The sequence below is a fragment of the Anabas testudineus genome, chromosome 17 (genome assembly GCF_900324465.2).
Source record: "Anabas testudineus chromosome 17, fAnaTes1.2, whole genome shotgun sequence".
NCBI classification, from domain to species: Eukaryota; Metazoa; Chordata; class Actinopteri; order Anabantiformes; family Anabantidae; genus Anabas; species Anabas testudineus.
This window is the reverse complement of record NC_046626.1, coordinates 13,902,065-13,926,978: the sequence shown is the minus strand read 5'-3', so window position 1 is coordinate 13,926,978 and position 24,914 is coordinate 13,902,065. Positions and strand designations below refer to the sequence as shown.

Here is a 24,914-nt window from a genome sequence, read left to right as displayed (position 1 = left end):
TACACTCAAAATAGGATTTATTTGCGTCTCTACTCACTCACAGAAAACAACACATGTATTGTAAAGCTGTGCCGAAAAACTGTTTTGTTTTTTTTGGCATGTTTCATTTTTCAGCTATTGTTTCTTAATTTACAGGACAAAAAACAGACAAACCTATGTAACAAGAAGAAAACATGTCTCAAAACATATTCAACATTTCAGGGTGAGAACTTAGCACCTGGTTCCAGTCACTGTGATCCTTAGACTGGTGTACAGTGGGAGAAGAAATCATAGCATGATGAGAGGGGTTGGCCATAGTGACAGTGCCGATTACAAGGCATACACCTGCTTCTGTAGGATTTCGACAGTGCAAGTTTAGACACCATAATAAGAAAAAGTGCACTGTCAGATGCAACGGACAAGATCTCAAGAGCAGTTTGCAACTCATCCACAATTTTACTACATAGTTGATGCTATACACAATGATGTTCCAGACAAAATTACGATTCACGTATGCTGCTAAATCAGTGAGTAAATCTAATGATTTACATGATGAATCCTTAATAGTAAGGCACTGATTAAAATAAAATAACAAACACAACAGTGAGGCGTAATTGGGGAGACAGTCAAAGACATCAACTCAGTACACAAAGTCGAGCTCCAGCGTCTCAACAACATAAACTCATTGCATTTGTAAAAGGTACCACCATTAAACAGTGACTACAACACCCATGTAAGCACATTTAAGAGTGTGATAGAAACATACATCAATCCCTACAGGGCGTTCTACATTTACCAGAGGTAAGAAGGACCTTGTGTGTGTGTGTTTCCACATGTTCTGCTGTGAACAATAACACCACAATATGTGCTGATGCTATCCTTATGTACAGACACTGAGAAGAGGTCATTTAGGATGAAGACTGATTGGGTGTCCCTTTTGAGATGTGCCCTTGCCAATGTAGAACTGATGCAGGTACTGTATACACACACACACTCATTAACAAAAACAAAAGTTTTATTTTTTCCATCAGTGCAAAATTCTGAGTTCATGTTAGCTTAAGTACGCAGGTGTCAAAACAAATTTCTTTCACAGATACACTCAAAGAAAGTGGAATAGTTTCTAAACACGTGAAAGGACAAAGCACATCTGTAAAGTCTTGCTGTAGTGGATGAGGTGAGATAGATCGACTTGTATTGTGATCTGTGCAGGCATTCTGTGCACTGATTTAGTCCCAGTTTATTTTAAATGTAAATCACATTCAACATCATGCAGCTGGGCATATTTATGCATTAATAATACTTTTTTTTTTTTAATGAGAAAGTGGGTTAGGAGAAAGGGATGCAATTTCTTTCATTAATGAGAATTATAAGCTTAATAATTATTAGAATTATAAGAAACTGCAGTTCTAAAAATTTCAAACCTGAAACTGCAGAAGCAACAGTGCACACTCTGAAAGTAGCTGTTATGGTGAGGTTTATTTTTATGTCAGCATTCTGAGGAAAAGGGACACATAAATGTTAATATGCAACAAAGATGTTTTAAAAGCAATATCATGCTGTCTCTCCAGCATTTCTGGGACATCAATGCTGCTGGGAAAGAAATAAGAAATAACATGGGTTCCACTTACACCTGTCAGTAAAAGCCAAATGCAGTAAAAAGTTTCATTTGTACACTGCAAAAAAACCCTGATATGTATATATATTTACACAAGAGTAAATACAATGCAGAGGTATTGATTGGAGTATTAGTTTTCTTCACTGCCACTGAGGTAATATGGAAAACTAGGATTTAAATACACATGAGTATAAAGGTGTTAAGGCATAAAGCTGACTTTATGTCTGCCTAAAGACAATTAAAAAGACTTCTCTCTGCATTGAGATTTTAATGTCAAGTGTACTTGGTTCCCATATTTTCACTCCTGATTTTAACGAAAAGCAATGTAATCATCACTTGCAAAAGTATTAATACTGAACAAACTCTGTATTTAGCAACACTAAACACAGACAGCAGCATCAGAGCATGTGCATTCCTACTTTAAAATGTGTTCTTTTTTTCCAAACCCAACAGTCTCACATAGTATTTTAGTAGTTTGTCTACTGTATAGTCAACTCTTAATTATATCAATACTTGGTATCTACCTCAAGGATTAGTTCTGATAGTAAAAATGTAGACCTTTAAAGGATAAGTAAGATGCAAAACTGTATATACAAATCACCAGGTTTAAACAGCACACCTTGAAATGGTTAGGTTTTTTTTTTGTTAACATGATCAAACAAAGGCAGCTATGATACAACTTGCAGTCTGTAGCACAGATCAAGACGCCATTCTGTGAAAAACTTATTAGACTCACACTTTAGGTCCTTGTGATACACAATTTTTTTTAAAAGTGTGCACACACAAGCTCAGCAGGCATCATGATCAGCCTTTTGCATTCTGCAGTAATATTGCCCACACCCACCATCACACAGTGATCCATGAATACACTATATTGTCTCTCAGTCATCTTTCTAGGCAGGTTTGTCTGTACAAGGTTACGATCAATGGTGATGAAATGGACGGAAGACATATGGTTTCCCTGATGCCATAGTCTGCCTGACGTGACAGGATGAGGCGTGGAGGTGCTGAGACAGTGGTTATTTAATTAGTCCCTCCCTCAAAAAATGCTGAATGACGTTTTAAAGGTCCATGCTAAACTCTCCACGAAGATCATCTAAGGCCACAATGTTTGTCGAAGAAAGTAAAATGTAAACACTAAAAAGGAGAGAAGAGAAATTGTCATGGTAATGTATCCTTTGGAGGATAAAAGGCCATATAAGTATAATATCACAGTAAATATAGATCGTGAACACTTTAGACTTTAAAAGAAAGTATGTACCTCATGACAAAAGGCACTTCAACAACTACTCCCAGTGCCCTGCTTTGGAGTAGATCCACTGTTAATCTCCTGATCACCCTCATCCTCCTCCTCCTCTTCTTGCCAGCCACCCAGATGGACAGGGGTAGGCGTGGATACACTGAAACCACTATGTGGCTGGAAGCCTGCTGAGAATTATAATACATAAGTACATACATATACATAGCTTATACTATCAAATATAAGATAACAAGGATTTTAATTTTTAATTATTTAAAACACTGCTGGCCACCACTATATATGGTATATTGAACTATATTTTGAATATCAACTTGCAAAGACCTGAACCTCACAATGAACCTTATCGTTTGTTCTGTCTCAGTTATGTTTCTGTGGTGTAGGTTTGGGTTTTATACAGCATTGCCATCTGCTAAATTTGCAGCTACAGTATAGATATATCTGAAGTGTGTGTAATATTGCAGAGTTGGGTTACTTCTGCTGTTTTAAAGGTGATTCAACTCACCTAAAAAGTGTAACCTGTCAACCTTTTGTCACACCCAAGTTCAAAATCTATTTTTTCATTTACCAGTGTTTGTGTGCAGATCTCTCATTGGCACAGTGCTCTGGCTCTGCCCCAAAGTTCTCTGTGGATGGGAGTTCTGCTGGTGCAGCTGGAGAGAGAAGCGGTTGTTAGTGTAGCAGCAGAACAGAACAGAACAAAACAACGGATACTGCGAGTGATACTCTAACCTAACTCTTTGAAATCCAGTGGATGCCGTAGTACATTTCTCAACCATAAGAACTGGTTGTTTTTTTTTTTGGAATATGATTTTAAAGCTTCAGACACACAACAGTAAATTGGAAGAAATGTTTCATAATAATACTCTGAACATCCTGGAGGGTGCAGGAGGAAATTACCTCATGCATGTAGATGGCATGGAGGCTCATCTCTGCAGAGGCAAACTCTGACTGGAGTGCATTGCTCCGGATGTGAGAGTCACTGTTAGACATGCTGAAAAAGAGAAGTGACATTCAAATCTGATGACAAGCTGTAGCATTATTTTAAGCATATATAACTCCAGCTGAAATATGTCAGTATTGCAGTGAAAAATAAAATGGATACCTGTCAATAATGGTGCGATCACTGCGGTACATGGTGCTCTCATGGTGGATGGAGGAGTGGCCGCGGTTAGTATGTGCGACCTGGGAGGTGGACAAAGAGGCCAGAACACTGGCAGCAGCAGAAGCAGTGGTGCTTGGTGGGATGAAGCGATGGTCATGCCCCTGTAGTCCAGATGCAGTCAAAATGGGGTGAGCCAGGACGCTGGCCAACAGATTATCAGGCTGGAAGCAATCATACATTAAAGCCATAAATACATTGGCATTAGAGTGGGAAAAAAATCTAATAATCTGAAAGTATAACTGTTTAGAAGAATCTTGACTTTAACCGACAATCAGTAATAAATTAATTATTCTAGTAGAGGGGGAATAATTGATAATTTTAAACAATTACTACGTTGTTTAATAACTTTTAACATCAGCTCAGTTTCTAAATAAATCCTCCAGCAATTCCAGACAATATCATCCAAATAATCCAACAAATATTTACAGGAAATGTCTGGTTCATGGTGACTCTGTTACTGGCATGGTCTTCAGGGTTTCTTACCACAGTGGCAGATTCATTGGATTGCAGTGAGGTGCAGAGAGGAGCCTCGGAGAGCAGCAGCTGGGTGGTGGGGCCGCTTTGTGCATCATGCTGCACCTTCTCCTTTAGATGGCTGATAAACACTGAGCTCTCCTGTGGTGGCTGCCAGTGTGGATTTTTAATGGTGAAATGCATCAAGGACAACTCTGTCTTGCCATTCTCAGCCTGTTGATATACAGACGCCTCTGTCTGACCCTCTGACAGCCACTGCAGGAATATCCAAATATACATAGAAATTCAATAAACACAGATCATCTTATGTTTCAGACAGCTAATGAATAGACTGGCATATGAAAAAGGAACAAGTCTTACTGTTGGATTTCCATGGCGTCTAATGTCCATCTGAGCAAAGGAACAAATATCTCCTACTCCAACCACCTCCACAGTAAAGTTCCTGAAGAAGTCAATGATCTCTAGAGACTTGTTCCTCAGGAGGAAGATGAGAATGAACGGCGTGATGATGGGACTGAGCAACTCTTCCAGGATAAATACCTGATTTGGACAGATAGAGATATATTCTCAATAATAATAATAATAATAATAATAATAATGATAATAATCTATTACTAATTACTATCTAACTTTACTCAATATAACCAAGTCATAGCCTTAGCAATAAGGTGCTACATGAAAAGCAACCAAATCACATCCACAGTTTCCCTCCGAGTGTGACCAATGTTTCTGTCTCCTCACCGCTTTGTACTGGAACAGCTGCGCCACCTCGTCACGGGTCTCGCTCTTGTTAGCATTACCTCTCCAGTGGTCTGGCATGTAGTGAATGTGCGCCAGCATACACTGCAGCAACTGTTCTGGACACCACACCATATGCTCATCTGGGATAAAAGACCTAGAGTAGGACAGGTACAAAATGTTAACAATGGTACCAGTATAGAAGGTCTGTACATATAAATTCTAACTATGAAGAAAACAGGAGTTAAGTATTATGTAGTATTAAGTGTTATTATGATTGATTTCTGATACTAAAATCACAAATCTACCCATTATATCACAACATAAATACTAAGGCAACTGGCAACCCACAGAAACTCACCTGGTAATGGTAATAACCACCCCCAGCACAGTGATAGCGGTCAGGATGTGCTGCACTGTCAGAACATCTTCATCATAGACTGTCAGTGCAATGAGAACAGCCAATACTGAGCCTGAGAAGAACGCAATGTTCTTAGCAAGCACAGTCAAAAGTGGTGACGTAAAAGAGTTCATGTATTTAGAAGTAGGTTTGTAGCCACGACCTAAACGCCCATGCAGCTCATGGTCCAGCTCGTTGAAGTGTCGCAAGTATAGACGACCATACAGGGACCAGCGTCGTGCACCCAGGCTTCCAGGTTCTCTACGGATTATTTCTGTATAGCTGAAGAAAGCATAGAGAACCTGCCACACCAGGATGAAGGGGCATAGCAGCAAATTGGCCAAACCAATCAGCAAGATGACTCTACTAAGCTGCTGGGCAAGCTCTAAGCGGTTCCCACTACGCTTGTACTTGGGGTGGAGGTTCCATTTATTCTGAAACAGAGAGCCAGGACCCCAGAAGAGGATCAGCTCAAAGTTGTACTTGAGGCCCTGGGTCAAAAACACCACACTGCCCAGCAGGGGGAGGTGCAGCTGCACCGGCAGCAGTGATTTGTTTATCATGGCCACCATGTAGTTCTTAAATCTCAGGATGCGATGATAGATGTCAAGTTCTGTCAACTCTTTCTTGTGTATGCACATTTGCTGTTCCCGTTGCAAGTTGATGAGTCGGTCCTGGACTTCCTGCCATGTGAAGTTGCATAGTTCATCCTGGGACAAGGAGACAAAGAGAACAAATTAAATGAGTAAAGTCATGATAACATAAACAGTTAAAGTGCACAAACTTGTTTTTATGTCTCCATTAGAACAAGTGCAAGACATTTGTAAGAACATTAATTTGCATGGTCTTTAGCTGCGTCACATTTTGATGCAGTGTAGCACTTGCCATTCTGATCTTCAGTGCTTTGATGTAGAACTGCCTGATCTCCCAGTAGCTCAGAACATTGCAAAAGACTTTAACAAGTCGATAGATCCAGAAGATGGCTGCCATGATGAGGAGGAATATAATCCAGCTGTCCTCTTGAATCCTAAGCAGAAAAAAAAGCTTATGAATAAGGTGCTAGAACATGAGGCTTATTTGAATTATGGGATTCAGCATTACTGTACAATCTGTGGATATTTAATATAACAGTGCTTAAAGCCCAAATCCTGATATTAAATTAAAATACTATAACCAGTGAAGCAGTGGCTCTCTGTGTATGTGCCTATGTGTCTATTAAACTGACACCAAGTTTCTGTTTACAGGTTTTTGGTAAGGTGACCTGCTTACTTCACTATATAATTAAGGAAGATTCCAAGTAAGTCATGTCAAAACACAGATCATATTAAGCACCAGTAATGTATACTTACAAACACACTTCAGTCAACACCTGAGCAATATCTGATGCTCTTTTAAGTACTTTCTATTATTTTACATATAAACAAACTGTAGGCATGTTATCAGGACAAGCACCTATTTTTAAGAAGGAAATTAGAGATGGTGAATTAAGAGGACAGAGAGTTTCCAAACTTTGGAATAAGCTGTTCTCAAATTAGAATTCTGAGCAGATGCACGTCATTGCATTTCACATAAATGGCTTTTGAGCCACAGTCGGAGTGTAGAACAAATTGATTAGAGGCTTATTAGAATAGCTGGAGAAAGCTGTCAGAGGCTAAATCTTGAGAGAGAGTTGGGGTTGGGGGTGGGGGGTGTTCCTTGTACCTTGTGTCATGTGGTTATCAGCTTGCTGCCCCTGTCATGTTGTCAGTATCTTGGCTGGCCAGTTTTGCCTAAGTAAAGCTATCAATTACACTGCCCTGTTCTCTAAAGCCAGTCTGAGCACAGTACACAAATACCTTGCTCTGACTAAACATCAGTTGCTGGAATTTTGCAATGTGAAGCTGCTGGTCCTGGGTTGAGATAAACAGTAAAACTGACTTTGAAATTGTTTTCATAGAAACTAACTAACCACATGTGCTTCAAATAAAACATGCTTCAAACTTACATTTCTATTTGATAAATAAATATAATGTGACACATTGCTATTTTTTTAATAAACCTGTTTAATGCAAACTATCTAGCTGTCCTGTTATCACCCCTGGCATTGAGAGTTTTCCCCACCAAGATGAATAACTGTAATTTAGAAACCTAGTGGCTAGTGCACAATACCAAATATAACATTTAGCTCACATTGCCAAATGTTTGATATATTAAGGCTGCTTCTTTTTTGACACAGTCTAAAGAATTACATGAAGCATGTTAACTGTTGATAATCTGATCTGGTTTAATGTGGTTACAGTTGATAAAAGATTTTCAAGAGTCATTGCTTAGCATTCTGAATACAAGAGAGTACTGATAATTTTCTAGGGTAAATCAAGACACCCACAGGGTACAGTTAAATAGGCTACTGTTCTCTGTAGCCTATTTAACTCTGAAGTCTGAAGCTACATCTAACACAATTCAATAAGAAATTATGTCTAAAAGTCAGATTACTGTATGAGCCAGACACATTGATTCCCCCTAAATCAATGTCTCTAAAACAGCTCTAATATTATGTAGGACTATGGCTGCTTGAGAACAGAAAGTATCTAATCTAAACCAGCTGAAATGAGAGAACAGGCATCATTTTATAACATTGTTTAGCTTTGTCAGTGAATTCACCCTGAATGTTCTACTCGTTTTGCCCAAGTGGAAAAAACACTTTTACATACTACAACTCATTCTGTAATAGTAAAAAAAAAAAAAAAAAACACTATCAAAACTGTTACCTTTGAGTGCATTGCTGGCTAGGTAAGATAGCATCTGGGAGAGTGACCTTGTTCCTGTCCAAGGGGTTTTGGCCTGGTCCAGTGTGGTTGACTGCTCGATTGGCAAAGAGGATATCATACTCCACACAGTTGACAAGGAAAGTTGTGAATGTGACAACAAACAAAAACTGACTGTTAGGAAAGAGATAAAAAATGAAGAAAAGAGAAAAGATGTTAGTGTTGTTAGATAAATACTGTGATATAGTATGACAGTAAGTGACTTTATTTATCAAGCCACAGACAATGTCTTCTGCATTTACAGACAAGTGGTTAATTTATAATAGTGTGGTTGAGACATATGAACTACAGTTCACTTATTCAATACATTTACAGGTTGAGGTTTCTTATGAGCTTTCAATGAGCGAATAGCATTTCTCGAGCTCATGGTTTAATAGGGCCCTTTATTAATGACTACTGTGGTCGGATTCAGGCAGACACTAAACCAAGATCCATCAATAGATATTGGCAAAGCAGCAGCTAAAACTGATCTCAAGCAGCAGGCCCATAAAATAAATAATTTCTAACAAAAAAAATAAACTGCTCCACACAACAGTACCTACTTTATGGAAATACAGTATTTTACATGAGATCTGTGTACAACCGCTGTTCTGGTTGAGCTTGTTCATGCTTAAGCCTGAGGCACACTTTACTGTCATAACAACATGAAAAATGACCAGTAGCATAAATAGGAACCTAGGTTCTACTGAAAACAACATCCTCCCAAAATCACAAACTCAAAATAATACTTTTATATATTTCTTAGCATTTTAACTTCTTAATACTTACACAAGTTCAAAGAACTCTGACAACATCATGCAAGCAAAGCCATTCTTTTGATGAAAATGATAGATGTAGAGCGACTGGTTAAGGAAAATCTGAAATACATCAGCTGTAAACAGTTATCATACTCAAGGACAGTCACTGAATGTACAGTGGAAACAAAAACAACCTTCAGGACAACAAAAGATATCACATAAATACCAATTATCTAACTCTGCTCTGTAGAAAGTTCACTTTGCCGTTGATTCTTATAGCAACACTGTAAAAGTATGTAGCATCTACAGTCAGTGAACAAGGTGAAAATTATCAATTTTTAAATAGGACTCCTGACAAGCATCATAATAAGTATGTGTCTGCGTGACATGATGTCAGTGATATAGCCAATGAAGGTGCAATTAGGTGACCCACTATTTAACTATACTGCAATTTAAAAGGATATCCTTGTGAAGAAGTTATCCAGGTTCTTGATATGGTGCCATGAGTCTGTAAGAGAATGTAGAGGATCAGAAAATTAAATCCTGTGTATTTATTAGGTACAACACGTTTGACAACTGTATTAAAGACCATTTCAACTTTAATTGTTGTAAATTGTAAAAACGTGTTTACCTTTCAGGCCTTCAGGTACATGTACCAGTAAATCTTCTTCCCCTGGTGGAGAGTCCTCCTCAAAGTCCTCAATTCTCTGATACTCCTGGTAAGCTTCAAAGTTAGCCATTGTGCTTCACATTCTTAAGGTCACTCCGAACTGATGAACCTCTCGGTGTAAACAATGTGTAAGACGAATCCAGTCTCGCAACTTCTGCTACATTGTGTAGCTAGTTACTCAGCAGTTCAAGTGAGGGTAACGTTAGCTACAGCTAGGATTAGCTATTTTGTCAATTTGCTAGTCTGACGAACAGCGCCTGTACCCTGCACTACGGTGATAACATGTCAAATATTGGGAAGCAGGTTGAAGGTAACTGGATAAATACTCGGTAGATAATTATTGAATGCAAAATACCTGCATAGAAGACGACACCTACGCTAACCCAACTGTACGGTGGCTTGCTAGCTTGTGAATGATTCAGCCACTCGGGTAGTCGGGGTGACACGGTTTGTTTTGTTCCCGACTTGCACCGTCCATCTGCTGACCTAAGCTGGATCTTCGTTTGTTTTTGCCTTTAGCCAAACCCTCAACAGAGTTCGTATAATTCACAAAGCTATGTTTCGATCACGATACGACGGTTATCAGTCTGTTCTGGTGTCCGTTCCCAAAAATACACCATCCTGTGTGTGTCCACTGTTTTTGTCTTTAACAAACAAATGTCAACAAAAACGTCCGTGACGCAATTTCCGGTAACGACGTCATATCCGGGTTGTGGTTGTAGTTTTCTGTAGTACGATTTTGTAGTGTCTTTATTTAAATGTGTTGCTTAATCGCTTAAAGCTGTCTATATGTTGCTAATTGTGAAATAAAGTATCAGTGTATCAGTGTTTACAGTAAAGTCTATGTCCCCTGTAGTTACAGAAATGCACTCTGGGTCAGTGTCAACATGGCAGCCTGCAGGTTTCCCGTGGATTACAGCAGAGCTTAACGATTATTTTAACCTTATGAGCTTGTTTTCCCCGAAATACGAATAAAACATGTTTCATTTACTCTGTTGTAGAGCAAGCATCGCTGCTCCTGTGCGATCACTGCCGTTATACCCGCGATGCAACAAAGCCCCAGACACATGGAAACTTTCACGGTAGGGTTATGTTAGCTGTAGCTAGTTTAGCTAATGACAGCCAACCTTCATGTTCTGTAATAGCCACATGTTAGATAATAAACAAGTTGGATTTTCCACACCGGTTTCCTTTAGTGTTCACATATGGGTAGATAGTACTGAATAATGAAAAAATGATCAGTAGCCATTTTCATGCTCATTTTGATTTGTCTGCAAATATGTGCATTTAAAATACTTAATACACTCAAATTAAATACTGTTGCTTAAAGTTTGCTTTAAAAATTTCCAAAAAAAAAAAACACGAGAAAAGCCTTACACTGTACACTTTGTGTATGGTATTTTATCTGGTGAATTGTGGTAACCTAATCAGTTAATCACTTAGAGATACAGTATGTAACTCTATTCTAATGCTTTTTTGTAGAAATTGTGCCTAAGTGGTAGGTTTTGTAACACTTTTATTAAGTGTAATGTCATCAGTACTAATACCTGAAGGACTGGGCAGAGCATGGGAGAGCATTTAGAGCCAGGGTGGACCAGAGCGGAGAGGATTTATTTAGAGTCAAATGCAGCTGCTTGACTGATTCTCCTAAGTTGCATAGCCTATTGTAGCTTCAAGTTGTTTTCATGCAAGAATTTCAAACATTTGTTGTTCCAGCTAATCCCATGAGAGTATTTAAACTGAATATATGTGAGTTTAAAGCAGAGTTTGAGCAAAACATTCATGATTTAGGTCAGAGGTGTGAAATCCTGGTCCTGCAGGGCTACCATCCTGCTTGTTTTCTAACTATAACTGTCCTAACCGCTGCTGATTACCTGGTTCAGTTGTGTTCAGCCAGTCAGGAGCTGTAAGTGCAGGAAGGTTTGAAAACAAGCAGGACAGTAGCCATTGAAGGCCAGGATTTGACACCCCTCATTTAGGTTATCAAATGACTAATTGTGTTGACATATTTTTTAATTTCCAGGTGGTATACATCTCCAGGATCAAATGCATACAACCCCTCGCAGAAGACTGGAAATGCTCTGAATCGTTTTTGGAGACTCACTCATAGAGCTGTCCGACAGTCTGCCACCCGAACATCCAGACCCAATGGGGTGGCTCTCAAATACATTGTTGGACCGGCAGTGCTCACTGTCTCTGCTCGACTGTTTTGCCATGTAGCTCACTGCGAGGCAGATGTAAATAACAACACTCCAGTGGAAGTTGCTGCCAAAAACCCTGTGCCTGAGTTCAAATGGCATATCTTGTGGGAATTTGTCAAACCTGAGCTCTTTGCTCTCATTGGGGCTGTCGTGGTAAGCCTAAATCTGCACACTTAATTGTAACGTCAGTACTTCTATTATAAATTGTGATGTGACATCCTTTTTTTTTCTTTCAGCTCGCTTTTGGTGCTGCTATCTTGAATATTCAAATCCCTCTGATGCTTGGGAATCTGGTGAATGTTGTGGCACGTTACCTGAGAGAACATACTGGGAATTATATCCATGAGATAAGGGGTCCTGCCTTGAAACTACTTGGACTCTATGGTATTCAAGTAAGTTCACAAGAAATCTGTTTACAGGCTAAGCAGTTGCACAACTTAATCAACAACCAATGCTTCAACAACCAATGCTTCAAGTCAGCCAGTCCAGTATGCTTGTACTTTACACAAGTATAGTACTTGAACATGTGCAGCATTAATATACATGTGCCATTGTTTTTCTGCTGGTAAATAAAGTTATAACTGTCAGGTGTAATTGTATTATAGGGGGGGGTGACATTTATTTACCCCTTAACTGAGAACATGATGTATGTATTGAGAAATACAGGATGTGGATGAAAAAATGCACCTGAACACGATAATACATGACACAGAAACTGCCACTATCTTTATGAAGACTGTAAATCTATATTTTTATATTGGAATGTTGTCAAAGAAATGTTCAACTCTATGATACAGTTTATTTGGAAGCTTTAGTTAATGTGTTGTTGTATTGAATTGCGTTATATTATTTATGTGTTCCTATTGTGAACACATTTTGATAATTTTTAAGGAAGTTAATTTTTACTGGAGTTATGATGCTTATTGACCAAAACTGCATACCCGGTTCCACTCTACTCTACATTCTAAAAAAGTACATTACTCCATAGCTTATAAATGCCAAAGATGTTTTCCTGTTTCCTCATTAATCACCTTCTTTGTGCAGGGCCTGCTGACGAGTGGCTACATTATCCTGCTTTCAAGGGTGGGGGAGAGAGTGGCTGCAGACATGAGAAAGACCCTTTTTGCATGCTTATTGAGGTACAAAAGCAGTGGTGATCACACTTGCTACGACTTGTAAACATGTGTTAAATGTAAAATGCATCACATCTGCAGTACAAAAGACCTAATTAACTGGTGTTTTTGTCTCAGGCAAGATGTGGCTTTCTATGATGCCAATAAAACTGGGCAGCTGGTGAATCGTTTGACTGCTGACATTCAGGAATTCAAATCATCCTTTAAATTGGTTATATCTCAGGTATAAAGGGCAACACTTGTGTTTAATATTCAAAGTGCAGCATATGAAGATTTTAGCTGTCTTATTCCTAATCCTGTTCTTGCCTGTTTGCAGGGTCTGCGGAGTATTACACAGACCGTTGGATGTTTTGTATCTCTCTATGTCATCTCTCCAAAACTCACAGGTCTGACAGTAGTTGTCCTTCCCTGTCTGGTGGGGGCAGGAGCTCTCATTGGCTCAGTCCTGCGCAGACTGTCCCGTTTAGCTCAGGAACAGGTGAAAACAAATACAGCATTATCACTTTGGTCGGAATCTTTAATAGGCTGCATGTGCTGTATACAGTTTTTAAAAAGAGCCACTCGAGACAGAAAAAGTAATGACACTGTTTGCAATTTCCTAGCCAGCCTTAGTTCACTCATATACAAACAAAAATAATTTTATTGCAAGCTACACACTTAGAAAAAAAAAAAAACATGAACTCAAGCTGTTCATTTTCAGCATGTATAATCTAGGCCTGGAATAGTTACTATTTTGCTATTTATAAAGTTTTAGTTGTCTGACCGCTTGTTCACTTAATGTTGTGTTCAAATCAAGGTGGCAAAAGCAACAGGAGTGGCAGATGAGGCACTTGGCAATGTGCGAACAGTGAAAGCTTTTGCTATGGAGGAGCGGGAGCGCCAGTAAGAGTTAATTTTAGCTAAACAATAGTTCTTATAAAGCTACAGTGTATCTGAAATGTGTTAGCTAAGGTGTTTAAACTTCCATTGTTATTATTTTTTTTTGCAGGCTTTATGCTCTCGAAGTTGATAAATCGTGTGAAATGAATGAAAATCTTGGTGCTGGAATAGCAGTTTTCCAAGGACTGTCAAACATCGCCTTGAACTGTGAGTGTGCTTTTTTAATATTAACTGATAAACACGGTTTGTGTTTTACACACATAGTATCTCTAAACTCCTCTTTTCATGTCATTGATACAGGTATTGTCCTAGGAACTATTTTTGCTGGTGGGACTTTAATTTCTAACAATGAAATGTCCCCTGGAGACCTCATGTCTTTCCTGGTTGCTTCTCAGACTGTTCAGAGGTAAAAAAAACTCAATTGCTTCACAGTGGTTGCATTATTATACCATTTGTAATTAAAATATACATTTAATTAAAAATTGAACTGATGTTAGGCTGTTAATTTGTGTATTCTCTTTATCTCCTCTAGGTCTTTGGCCAGCATCTCTATACTTTTTGGACAGGTGAGTAGAAAATAACTTAATATTATGCATGTATTAAACATATATTAAGTATTAATTTAAGAAGTGAGAAATTAAGCTGTCAATCTCTAACGTTTGCTAAAGATGGTGAGAGGAATAAGCTCTGGGGCTCGAGTTTTTGAATATCTTTCCTTGGAGCCCACAATCCCGCTCTCTGGAGGAGGACGCATCCCATACCATTCTCTGATAGGAAGAGTGGATTTCATGGACATTTCGTTCAGGTTCCAACCCCCTTCTTAATTTAAAGACACATTTTAAGAGTCTTCTAGACATAAAGATCAATTCATTTCTTTTTTGTATATTTACAGTTATCCCACAAGACCTGGGCAACAGGTCTTGAAGAGGTTCAACTTAACGTTGCCACCTTGTAAGACTGTTGCCATTGTTGGGGAATCTGGAGGAGGTAATCTTTCTCTTAATGTTTGGCATGTAAATAATGTGAGTGTGTGCCGATACATTAACCCTGTACATTTTAGGCAAGTCCACCGTGGCAGCCTTGCTTGAACGTTTCTATGACCCAACTAGCGGCGTAATCATGCTAGATGGACTTGACATTCGAACACTTGACCCATCCTGGCTCAGGGCTCAAGTTATTGGATTTATTAATCAGGTAATGATGATTCAACATTAACGTGTCCCATTTTTTTATAACAGAGATGTGAATAAGTAGGCAGTTAAAACTATTAATGAGTCCCATTTGTAGTTGTTCGGTTTTTGCTGTATCTTGTACTTCTCAATGCAGGAGCCAGTGTTGTTCGGATCCTCTATCATGGAGAATATCCGCTTTGGGAAGCCTGAAGCTACAGATGCTGAAGTCATTAATGCAGCCGAGCAAGCCAATGCTCACCGCTTCATTACGAGTTTCCCAGATGGCTATAATACTATGGTTGGTAAGTGCTCTCATTTATTTTTACGATAAGCCGGCATGTTTACGTACCTGAATGTAAGTGCTGTATGGGAATGACCAAGTACATCAGCCAGTTATAAACTTGATTGGCATTGATACGAAATTCATACTAAGTCATAGATTTCTCCAGGTGAGCGAGGTGTGACGTTATCAGGTGGCCAGAAACAACGTATTGCCATCGCCCGCGCCTTGATCAAGAACCCCAACATCCTGGTGCTGGATGAAGCCACCAGTGCCCTGGATGCTGAATCAGAGCGAGTAGTGCAGGAAGCTCTGGACAGGGCCACCAGGGGTCGCACTGTGCTCATCATCGCCCATCGGCTGAGCACCATTCAAGGGGCTGACCTCATCTGTGTCATGAGCAATGGACGCATTGTGGAGGTGAGTTAGCAGAGTACTATGAGTAATAGAGGTGCTGCTATATCCTGATAAATGTCTCGGCTGATATATTAGACAACCTCGTAAGTTCAAAGAAGCACTGAAGAGAGTTCACTTGAGTCAGTGTTCAGTAATTCCAACAGATAGATTGGATGCTTCTGTCTTAATGGTCTGTGTAATATAGGTATTAATTTCATCTAACGGCTTCCTCTTTTCTTTTAAGGCTGGGACTCACTCAGAACTGCTGAGCAAAGGAGGACTTTACTCTGATCTGATCCGTAGGCAAAGAGCCGAGGGCCAGAAATGAACACTGGAAAAGTTGTTTACTATAGACAATAAGAAATAAAAGTATAATTTTGAATGTACAGGGAAGGCTTACATGAGAAGATGAAATATATAACATGTACTGTAAATTTACCAGATCCCTGTCAAGACTTATGGCAAATTGTCAAATTTCTGTACATCAGTATAAAAGTGGACCAACTAGATCAGCCTGTGAACAACACTACACTACTGTATAATGTTTGACTTGAATGGGAATTTCATGACACTATTTTATTAACTCTCATCCTGCAAACTGTAGATACATTATCACTGTAATATGTTAGGAAAAAGAACTGAAATGCACAATTGGAGAACATAAGGACTGAACTTATATAATGAGGAATACATGATTTGTGGAGAGTATAATTTATTGTGCTGATTCTATATTTTAAATCCTCCAGATAACACAGATAAAGAAAACAACAATGCACTTCGTTCTTTGTTCTCCGCTATTGTCCATTCTGTTTAGATCTGATACCAGCTTGTTTTGGTACCAATGCCACCTTTATAGTTATCCTAACTATAAATTAATTTGTTTGGGTGACTTGTCACCATTGGCATAAACACAGCTGCTGGAAACTAGCTTTTTGGAGCCAGCTTTTTATACTAGAAGCAAAGTGTTGCTGCACAGGATGCCACAAGATTTTGGATGGATGACGACTGTTTCTAGTGTAGTATATTTATTCCATCCTATGTATTTCTGTACAGTATCAAAGGCTCATTTGTCACTAGGAATAATTAAAAAGATGTACAGCCATATAAATGTGTTTTTTTCTCTATTGAGTAATTAATAAATAAATGAAAACTAATGTAGGCCATTTGCATTTTGGGATTAGATTACACATGATCAACTTCACTAAGGTGCTACTTTACTTCAGACATCATCAACACTTTTCTTACAGCTGTTACGTTTGACCGCAGTATAGTAGTGGGTCAAGTTGAAGATTCTGACAATCTGGTAATTGATTAAAATAGTGAAATAGTTTACAACCACACCCTCTGTGACAAGTCTTCAAAGGACAGGAAATTGCATCTGCTACTAGGGGTGGAATGTAACTAAGTACATTTACTCAAGCACATTTTATATACTTTTTATATTTACTTTTTATAATACTTTGTACTTACCACTACTACTCTATTGTATTAAGATGCAAATATTGTACTCTTTATTCCACTTTTTCTTAGTTTTTTTTCTGCATTTATTTTTTGCAAAAAAAAAAATCATAAAATTGTTAAAGTAGTTGTTTGATTAGCACTCTGACAGATAATTAACTTTTCATACAGAAATACATTTCACAGCTCCAGCTTCATCAATATGAGGATTATAAGAATTTCTATTGATGAGTTTAATCAATCGAGTTGCAAACATTATGAACATGTTATTTATGTTTTTTTTTTTATAAACCAAACAATAGCTCTGCAGTAAGACATTAATTTAATCTGCATCTGTGTACTTAACAACAGTCACAGAAGCTTTATACTGATTTGAGTACTACTGATACTTTAAGCACATTTTCAGGATCACACTTTATACTTTTGGTTAAGTAACTTATTTCTGAAAGTAACTTTATTCTATAACTTTATTAGTTATATAGTGTTTTTATAGTGCTGTTTTAGTATTTTTACTGAAGTTAGGGGTATTGGCACTCATACCATATGATATTTCTATTCCCAGCAGTGTTTTGTCTTTGATCAGGGTTTGTAGTACATGCAGTATTTGCAGTATTTGCAGTACTTGCAGTACTTGCAGTACTTGCAGTACTTGCAGTACACCTTGTGGCCTCTAGATGACCCACAGGACGAGCTGGGCTGCAGAGCAACCTTCAGCAGATAGCTTTGAGCTAACGCTAGCTATCATAACTGTTTCTAACCCCAATTTGGGGCTTTACCCAGGCTTCGGTTTGCTAGCTGATTCAAGGCTGGCTCCACTGGCCAAACATGCAGAAATATGAAAAGCTTGAAAAAATTGGAGAAGGTAAGTTTCATACGCTTTTTATGAAGTTAATATCAACTAGCTAGCGCGATTTGCTAAACTAGCATCATTGCAGTTGCGGTGCTAATGTTAGCTAGACTGTCAGTGCGTAGATTTAACGAACTAACATTGATATTAATATAAGAGTTACCGTGCACTTAAAACGCAATTTGCACAATGTTTACGTACACTTGTATGTTGTAGTTACTAGATATGGCCGAAGATTTCTGGCTATCAGTGCTAACGTTAGCTAACCTAGCCAAACTGATGGAATGACTCCTTAATGTTGCTTTTTCATTCATCAACACGGTAACGTTTTCTCCTCTGTAGGTACATATGGGACCGTTTTTAAGGCTAAAAACAGAGAAACTCACGAAATCGTGGCTTTGAAAAGAGTCAGGTTGGACGACGACGACGAGGTTTGTTTTCCGAAAATAATAATTTGCATTTTAGTGGATGCTAACGGATTGTTAGCAGTGGAGTTAATCACGGTGGGTGTCATTTTCGACAGGGGGTGCCCAGTTCTGCTCTGAGAGAAATTTGTCTTCTGAAGGAACTGAAGCATAAAAACATTGTCAGGTCAGTCTGCTGCCTAAATCTGAATGTACCTTGTGTGGGAAAGGCAGGCAGTGTTTCGCTGGTTATCAGATGTAGTTTGCATTTAACCCTCATGTCAACATACATCAACTTCAAGCTGCTCTCTCCCTCAGATTACACGATGTTTTGCACAGTGACAAGAAGCTGACCTTGGTTTTTGAATATTGTGACCAGGTGAGACACGGTCATTTAACACGTACAGCATGTTGTTAATGTGTACCTCTTAATGTTAATGTGCATATTGTATCAACTGCAGGATTTGAAGAAGTATTTTGACAGCTGCAATGGGGATCTAGATCCTGAAACTGTGAAGGTGAGAGATAAACATTATGGATAAATACGTCTGACCAAGGACTCTTGCTTAATGCATACACTGTACATATATTTTTAGATAGCACCATTGTTAAACTCTGGTCATCACATCTTATGCAACCTGGATTTAATCAAACATCATTTTGTCTCTATACTTGTTTTTCCTCTGCAGTCATTCATGTACCAGCTGTTGAAAGGCCTCGCTTTCTGCCACAGTCGAAACGTACTTCATAGAGATCTGAAGCCACAGAATCTCCTCATCAACAGAGTGAGTGTTTAATTGCATTTGGACTTAAGGCTGATAAGTATTTGTTTAGTATTTATTTGCAAGTAACTCAGACCAGTCTGTGCAATTCATCCATAATACTGATGGGAGACAAAAATACTTTTCTGTTTGGATTTTTCTGGAGTCTCATAGTGCAGGGCAGTGAAATTTTTGTTCATTTGAAACTTTTGGTAAACTGTATTACGCAGTCTGAAGAACTGTACAAGCTGTAGTTTATTAGTATGTGTTTACTTCAACTGGAAAGATTTGGTAACTTGTGTTTCTGCCTACAGAACGGGGAGTTGAAGCTGGCTGACTTTGGGCTGGCTCGAGCTTTTGGCATTCCTGTGAGGTGTTACTCAGCAGAGGTAGGTTGTACATTACAGCTAAAAAGTGACTGCTTGAAGCTAAAATGTAAAATGTGTGAAATTGCATTTATCTTCAGCACTTTCAGTGCCTAAAGAAAAATCAAGTCAGGGCTGAGTTTTTAACATTTTAACTTTCACTGGGGACTTGTAAATTTGGTGCCAACTCAACAGTATGAAAATATACTTTTCAATCCAGGTTTTCAGTGAAGTTGTATTAGCTGCATGTAGCGTATGTAGCTTAAGGGAAACTTGTGCTATAACTGTTTTTAGAAATAGATTCCCAAACATCTGTAGCTCTGTAAAGAAAGTTATATCAATATAGGGTGCAGTAGCAAACTGCAACAAAAATAAATCACAGTTAAATTAGCTATTAAATAGAGTGGAACACACAGCAGCAAGTAGTCTAAGTGGTGTATAGTTTATTTCATTTTGAGCTGATATATCAGAGAAATAACAGTTCAGTCTCAGTTTAGTGGTTTTTGGGGGCTGTTTACCTAATATTGAGTTTGACTGAGGTGTCACAATATTGCTAAAAATTCCTCTGGTAACCCAAAGTCATGAGCATTATTCAGGAGCAAAAGCTTTTATGGTGCAGTACCGCATATATAGGCAAGTTCTACTAATAAAATGATTCACCCAGGTGAACGAAGCGTCTCTTGATACCCACAGGTGGGTGTTGTTTGAAACATGGAACTCTATAAGGATGTGTAAGATTTTTTTTAGCAGAAACTCAGTTTGTCATCTTTGTGTATCAAACAATGTGAACATAAAAATTAACATCGCTAATGGTTGAGTTGCAATAATACTGTATATTTTACTGTACACTTTATACTATATATATATATATACTGTATATATAAACAATGTGACTTTTCTATACTAAACATTAGCATCTATGCTTTTCAAGTTAGACAATAAACAAGTGCAACTTCCCTTTTCTCTGTAAATCGCTCACAAAAAGTTTGTAGTGGTTCTGTAGCAGGTGTTCACATAATACACATCTGTACTGAAGTGAACTTCTAAACTTTTCAATCTGAAACATAATCACTTCTAACTGCCCACACACTCTCTCTGGGAAATATAACTTTTTTTTATATTTCATATTGCCTAGTCTGTCAGTGCACTTCACCAAACACATTTTCATAAAATGTGGTAATATGTCTGTTGAATGCTTGACACCTGACAAAACAGCAGTTTGTTAAAATGTCAAGTTGTACTGGAAAACAGATGTAGATCCAAGTGCACAATTTAGTGGAAAAAAATCTCTGTAAAGCTGCCAAATCAATGTCTTTGTAAAATCAGAACAACTCAGAGAAAAGCAATGTCATTCCAGTACCTGGACAACATTAAAGCTAGTCTGGCTGTGATAATTTGTGTGATAGGTCTAATTATTAAATGTTATGGATTTTGTGATTCGTAGGTGGTGACATTGTGGTACCGGCCTCCAGATGTACTGTTTGGTGCTAAACTCTATTCTACCTCAATTGACATGTGGTCTGCTGGATGCATATTTGCAGGTTTGCTTATGAATGTTGATACAAATGAAAATATGAAATTCAGTCTATTTTTGTCTTTCTAACTTTCCTCCATTACTCATGAAAATAAGTATAAGATAAGCAAAAAAATAGAAAAACAAACATAATAGAAAGTTTTATCCAGGTTTTTTTTTGTTTGTTTGTTTTTTTAATCCATGTCTTCTTCAGAGCTGGCAAATGCTGGAAGACCTCTATTTCCCGGCAACGATGTGGACGACCAGTTGAAAAGAATCTTCAGATATCTTTTTGTATTTATGTGTCCTCTATAGGTTTGTTTAGACAGAACTACATATTTAAATGTTAAGAAGTCACGACTGACACTAAGACTGATGTGTGTCTAGTCTTATTGGACACAACTCTGTTGTTTTTCTTTAACCACTTGGTACATTGTTGGGTACACCAACTGAAGAACAGTGGCAGACAATGACAAAACTCCCTGACTATAAGGTAAATGATCGATGTCATTGATTTAGTAAAACCAACCACTGATAGATTTTATGCTGTGTTTTACTAAAATGTTTTACTCCCTCCTCATTTTCTACCTGCAGCCATATCCCATGTATCCAGCCACCACCTCACTGGTGAATGTGGTCCCCAAGCTAAGTAGCACAGGACGGGATCTACTCCAGGTACTTCTCACTTTCAGTTTCAAGAGTTTACATGTCACAATATGTACCCTTCCACTTAATGAAAACCTTTTTTTTTTTTTTAAGTACAAAGGCTCATTCTGTCTTTGCTTATCCAAGGAGTAGCTCAGACCAGTTGTTGCCATATTGTTGCCAATATGTAATTTTCTTTGTTAGAAAATTGACCTTCCTGTTCACTAATTGAAATGTTTGCTTTGATCTCGACCCAGAACCTGTTGAAATGTAATCCTGTCCAGAGGATCTCCGCAGAGGAGGCCTTGCAGCATCCTTATTTTGCCGATTTCTGCCCACCCTAAATGCTAAATTGCCTCAAACTGTACCTGAGTCACCAAAATCAGTCATCCATCACTCTGTTGGGTCATTACGATGAGTCCTGAGGCAAATCCCTCGCCAGTTGTCAGACACTCCCCTGCACTTCATTCTGTGGTGCCTCCGTGTGGAACAAAGTCTTAGTGGCTCTACCAGGTTTTAGATTCTTTTAAGTTGTAAGTCAGTTTGATTTGGTACATATGCCTCTCAGTTAATTAGCACTAATATGGGACTGCACTGTGTGTCGCATTGATTACATTTTATACCTGTGGAAATAGTTCTTGACAAGAAACCTCTGATTCAAGAAATTGATAGAAATATACTGGTTATTTCTTTGAAAGATCACCATGAATAGAAAGCCCCTTGAATCTGTGGCGATCTGAATCTAAAACGCATCAGTTACTCAACAGCCTCTCTAAAATGATTTCTGTTACTATTGCAGTGTGTTTTGCTTATTTGCTCACAATATTATAATAATATTGGCCATTATCTTTTTTTTTTTTTTTTTCTTTTTTTTTAATAAAACAATGCTTAAACATTTTAATGAGTAATACTGTGGAATGAAGACACAGTTTCTACATCATGTCAAACATATCTTTGGCATTTCTGTTTTTCAGTTCACTGTTACCAATACATCGGTGAGAGGCTGAAAACATCTGTTATATTGGCTTAAGTGGGGATCACAGATTCCTGGGGCAGCTAATGCAATAACATCACTATTTAAAAAGAAGTTATAATACATGAATCCGCCAGTTTTAGAATCAGTGACTGAATTGCTTAATTCTGTTAACTCATTTAAGGCTTGTTTGTTTTTTTTGCTGTTTCTAATTTTCCTATAAGAAACATTTGGTACTAATGATAGGGGAAATGGGAGTTTCATTGAAATAATCGAGACATCCGAGATATTGATTTATTTAGATTTATTACTGGTTTCATTTGTCTGTACAAAAAATTGACATTTTTGCTCTTTAGGTTACAGTAGCTGTTAATCCGAATTGGTTGATTGCAACTCCGCCTTTGCTATATTTCCCCTATAATTGGGGCCAAGTTCACCAGAAATGATTAAGGAATAAAAATATTCATTGTTTTTACTTTAGACCAGAATAGACTATACACATCCATTTCTCATATTTCACCTACCAACAGTAGAACTCTCTGTCCCACTAACTATTAAGAGATTGTATTATAGCATGGGAAACTAATTTATCATTTTCTTTCTTCTCAGGCGTTTTATTTTCCTTTTTGTATTTGTCTTTTGTGCACTTTTTACCAGTTTTTTTTTTTTTTTATAAATCATTTAGTTATCAATATTATTAAACATGTTGAACACTGAACCAGGATTATAGCTGGTTATCATTAAATGGGCCAATATATATATGTGTATATATATTAGGTTAATGACTAGTGGACCATTTGTGACACATTGCTTTTTTTAAAATTATTATTATACTTCTGTCTTTTAGCTTTTCTGAAATGCTTTTGTAATTACGGTTAACCTAGAGTTCCAACAAGTCCAGATAATCCACTGATGTACTTGCGTATAATGATTGTTTTGCACCATTAGCTGTTTCCATTTTAGTTACTAATTATACTAACATGGTTAACAGCTTGCAGTGTTACTTTACTCCAGATTGTTACAGTGCTACATGTCCCATAAAAGCCTACATAAGTTGTGTTTGAAGTAGCTGTCTTAATAGGGAAATGATTCATATTCATTTTGCTGATGTAAGACAAGGATGCATGTATTTATTAATGATGGAATGTATGCTATCTCTCTTTTTTTCTTTTGCATTTGTTCAAATTTAGCCCAGCTTCATTTGGTACAGGAACTCTCTTTCTGAATAATTTAAATGTAGAATTTATCAATCTTTTTAGGATTTAAAATGTTTCAAGTGTGTGTGAGGTTCTCAGTTGTTTTGAAAAAAGTGAACAAAGAACATTTGCTTTCAGTATTTCATTATGCCGTGTTGACAAACTGCTGTAGAGTTACTTTACAGGTGAAATATTACATTTTAACGAAGAGTGGATTTTTGCACTTTGACTTTTTTTTTTTTTTTTTAAATCTTTCAGCCGTTAAGACTCAACAGGTCTTTGCAACATTTATTATATTGTTAAGCGGTTATTCAAAAAGTCCCAGCATACCTTCCATTTAGCAATTTGTTCTGGAGATTTATTATTTTCATTAAGTTATGATGCAATTGTAAATGTTTAAATTTAGATTTTTCTTGGCGCTTTATAGCCGTCTAACCAGTGTTGAGGTGAAGACAGGGTTGTGAATCAACATAAATGAGAAATGGACATTTTAAGTTTTTGTTCCTATCCCACCACTGTTATGGAAATCCCACGATAGTGGTGTGATATTACCAAAAACAAGCACTCAAGTACAGTTTTTAGGTAACTGTACCTGAATTAAAAACCATTTCTACGTCATTTAGGTTCTACTCCACTACATTTCAAATATCTAACAGATTATGCCTGACAAGTTGTACTCCCCATGACTATATTGTAAGACACTGAGGCTCCATTGTAACCAACCACAATAAAGAGCTACTTCCACACTATATCATCAGTAGTAGTAATACAATAATATACATTTAAAAACCATTTGTGAGTGTTGTAACCCTGGGATAAAGTGACATGGAAATATGACTTCTTCCTCATAG

The 24,914-nt window shown here is 37.7% G+C and overlaps 3 protein-coding genes across 4 annotated transcripts; 2 read left to right on the top strand and 1 right to left on the bottom strand.

Annotated features, from left to right (window-relative positions):
- atg9b (autophagy related 9B) lies at positions 1–10,478 on the bottom strand. 2 transcript variants are annotated; one of them, XM_026374109.2, is made up of 14 exons: positions 9,802–10,478; positions 9,635–9,678; positions 9,202–9,266; positions 8,377–8,547; positions 6,515–6,656; positions 5,591–6,339; positions 5,233–5,386; positions 4,852–5,031; positions 4,501–4,746; positions 3,958–4,178; positions 3,753–3,846; positions 3,421–3,505; positions 2,856–3,019; positions 1–2,731 (listed from the first exon to the last, which is right to left on the bottom strand). In XM_026374109.2, the coding sequence occupies exons 1-13, from the start codon at positions 9,908–9,910 to the stop codon at positions 2,874–2,876; spliced, it is 2,406 nt and encodes an 801-aa protein (XP_026229894.1). In that variant the 5' UTR covers positions 9,911–10,478; the 3' UTR covers positions 1–2,731; positions 2,856–2,873. The 2 variants fall into 2 exon arrangements, with proteins under 2 accessions (XP_026229894.1, XP_026229893.1); XM_026374108.2 differs by having other exon boundaries at positions 2,856–3,022; positions 9,802–10,477.
- A 135-nt stretch (positions 10,479–10,613) lies between these two features.
- Positions 10,614–17,004, top strand: abcb8 (ATP-binding cassette, sub-family B (MDR/TAP), member 8). Its single transcript, XM_026374111.1, has 16 exons — positions 10,614–10,922; positions 11,864–12,194; positions 12,278–12,433; positions 13,086–13,180; positions 13,292–13,397; positions 13,491–13,652; positions 13,971–14,056; positions 14,163–14,260; positions 14,354–14,459; positions 14,586–14,619; positions 14,722–14,858; positions 14,946–15,040; positions 15,114–15,247; positions 15,380–15,527; positions 15,675–15,925; positions 16,146–17,004. The coding sequence occupies exons 1-16, from the start codon at positions 10,819–10,821 to the stop codon at positions 16,227–16,229; spliced, it is 2,127 nt and encodes a 708-aa protein (XP_026229896.1). The 5' UTR covers positions 10,614–10,818; the 3' UTR covers positions 16,230–17,004.
- A 1,045-nt stretch (positions 17,005–18,049) lies between these two features.
- cdk5 (cyclin-dependent kinase 5) lies at positions 18,050–24,278 on the top strand. Its single transcript, XM_026374370.1, has 12 exons — positions 18,050–18,221; positions 18,549–18,637; positions 18,730–18,797; positions 18,929–18,989; positions 19,072–19,128; positions 19,300–19,395; positions 19,686–19,760; positions 21,181–21,277; positions 21,464–21,533; positions 21,682–21,742; positions 21,844–21,924; positions 22,152–24,278. The coding sequence occupies exons 1-12, from the start codon at positions 18,185–18,187 to the stop codon at positions 22,236–22,238; spliced, it is 879 nt and encodes a 292-aa protein (XP_026230155.1). The 5' UTR covers positions 18,050–18,184; the 3' UTR covers positions 22,239–24,278.
- The last annotated feature ends 636 nt before the right edge of the window (positions 24,279–24,914 follow it).

Coding starts and splice junctions, on each gene's coding strand:
- atg9b (XM_026374108.2), bottom strand. CDS start 9,910: ATGGCTAACTTTGAAGCTTACCAGGAGTATCAGAGAATTGAGGACTTT. Junction 6,340..6,514: donor AAGCACTGAAGATCAGAATG/GCAAGTGCTACA, acceptor TCCTTGTCCCAG/GATGAACTATGCAACTTCAC. Junction 5,032..5,232: donor AGCTGTTCCAGTACAAAGCG/GTGAGGAGACAG, acceptor TGTCCAAATCAG/GTATTTATCCTGGAAGAGTT.
- abcb8 (XM_026374111.1), top strand. CDS start 10,819: ATGTTTCATTTACTCTGTTGTAGAGCAAGCATCGCTGCTCCTGTGCGA. Junction 12,434..13,085: donor TTGGACTCTATGGTATTCAA/GTAAGTTCACAA, acceptor TTCTTTGTGCAG/GGCCTGCTGACGAGTGGCTA. Junction 14,261..14,353: donor GTCAAACATCGCCTTGAACT/GTGAGTGTGCTT, acceptor TCATTGATACAG/GTATTGTCCTAGGAACTATT.
- cdk5 (XM_026374370.1), top strand. CDS start 18,185: ATGCAGAAATATGAAAAGCTTGAAAAAATTGGAGAAG. Junction 18,990..19,071: donor TTTTTGAATATTGTGACCAG/GTGAGACACGGT, acceptor TATCAACTGCAG/GATTTGAAGAAGTATTTTGA. Junction 21,278..21,463: donor TGCTGGATGCATATTTGCAG/GTTTGCTTATGA, acceptor TGTCTTCTTCAG/AGCTGGCAAATGCTGGAAGA.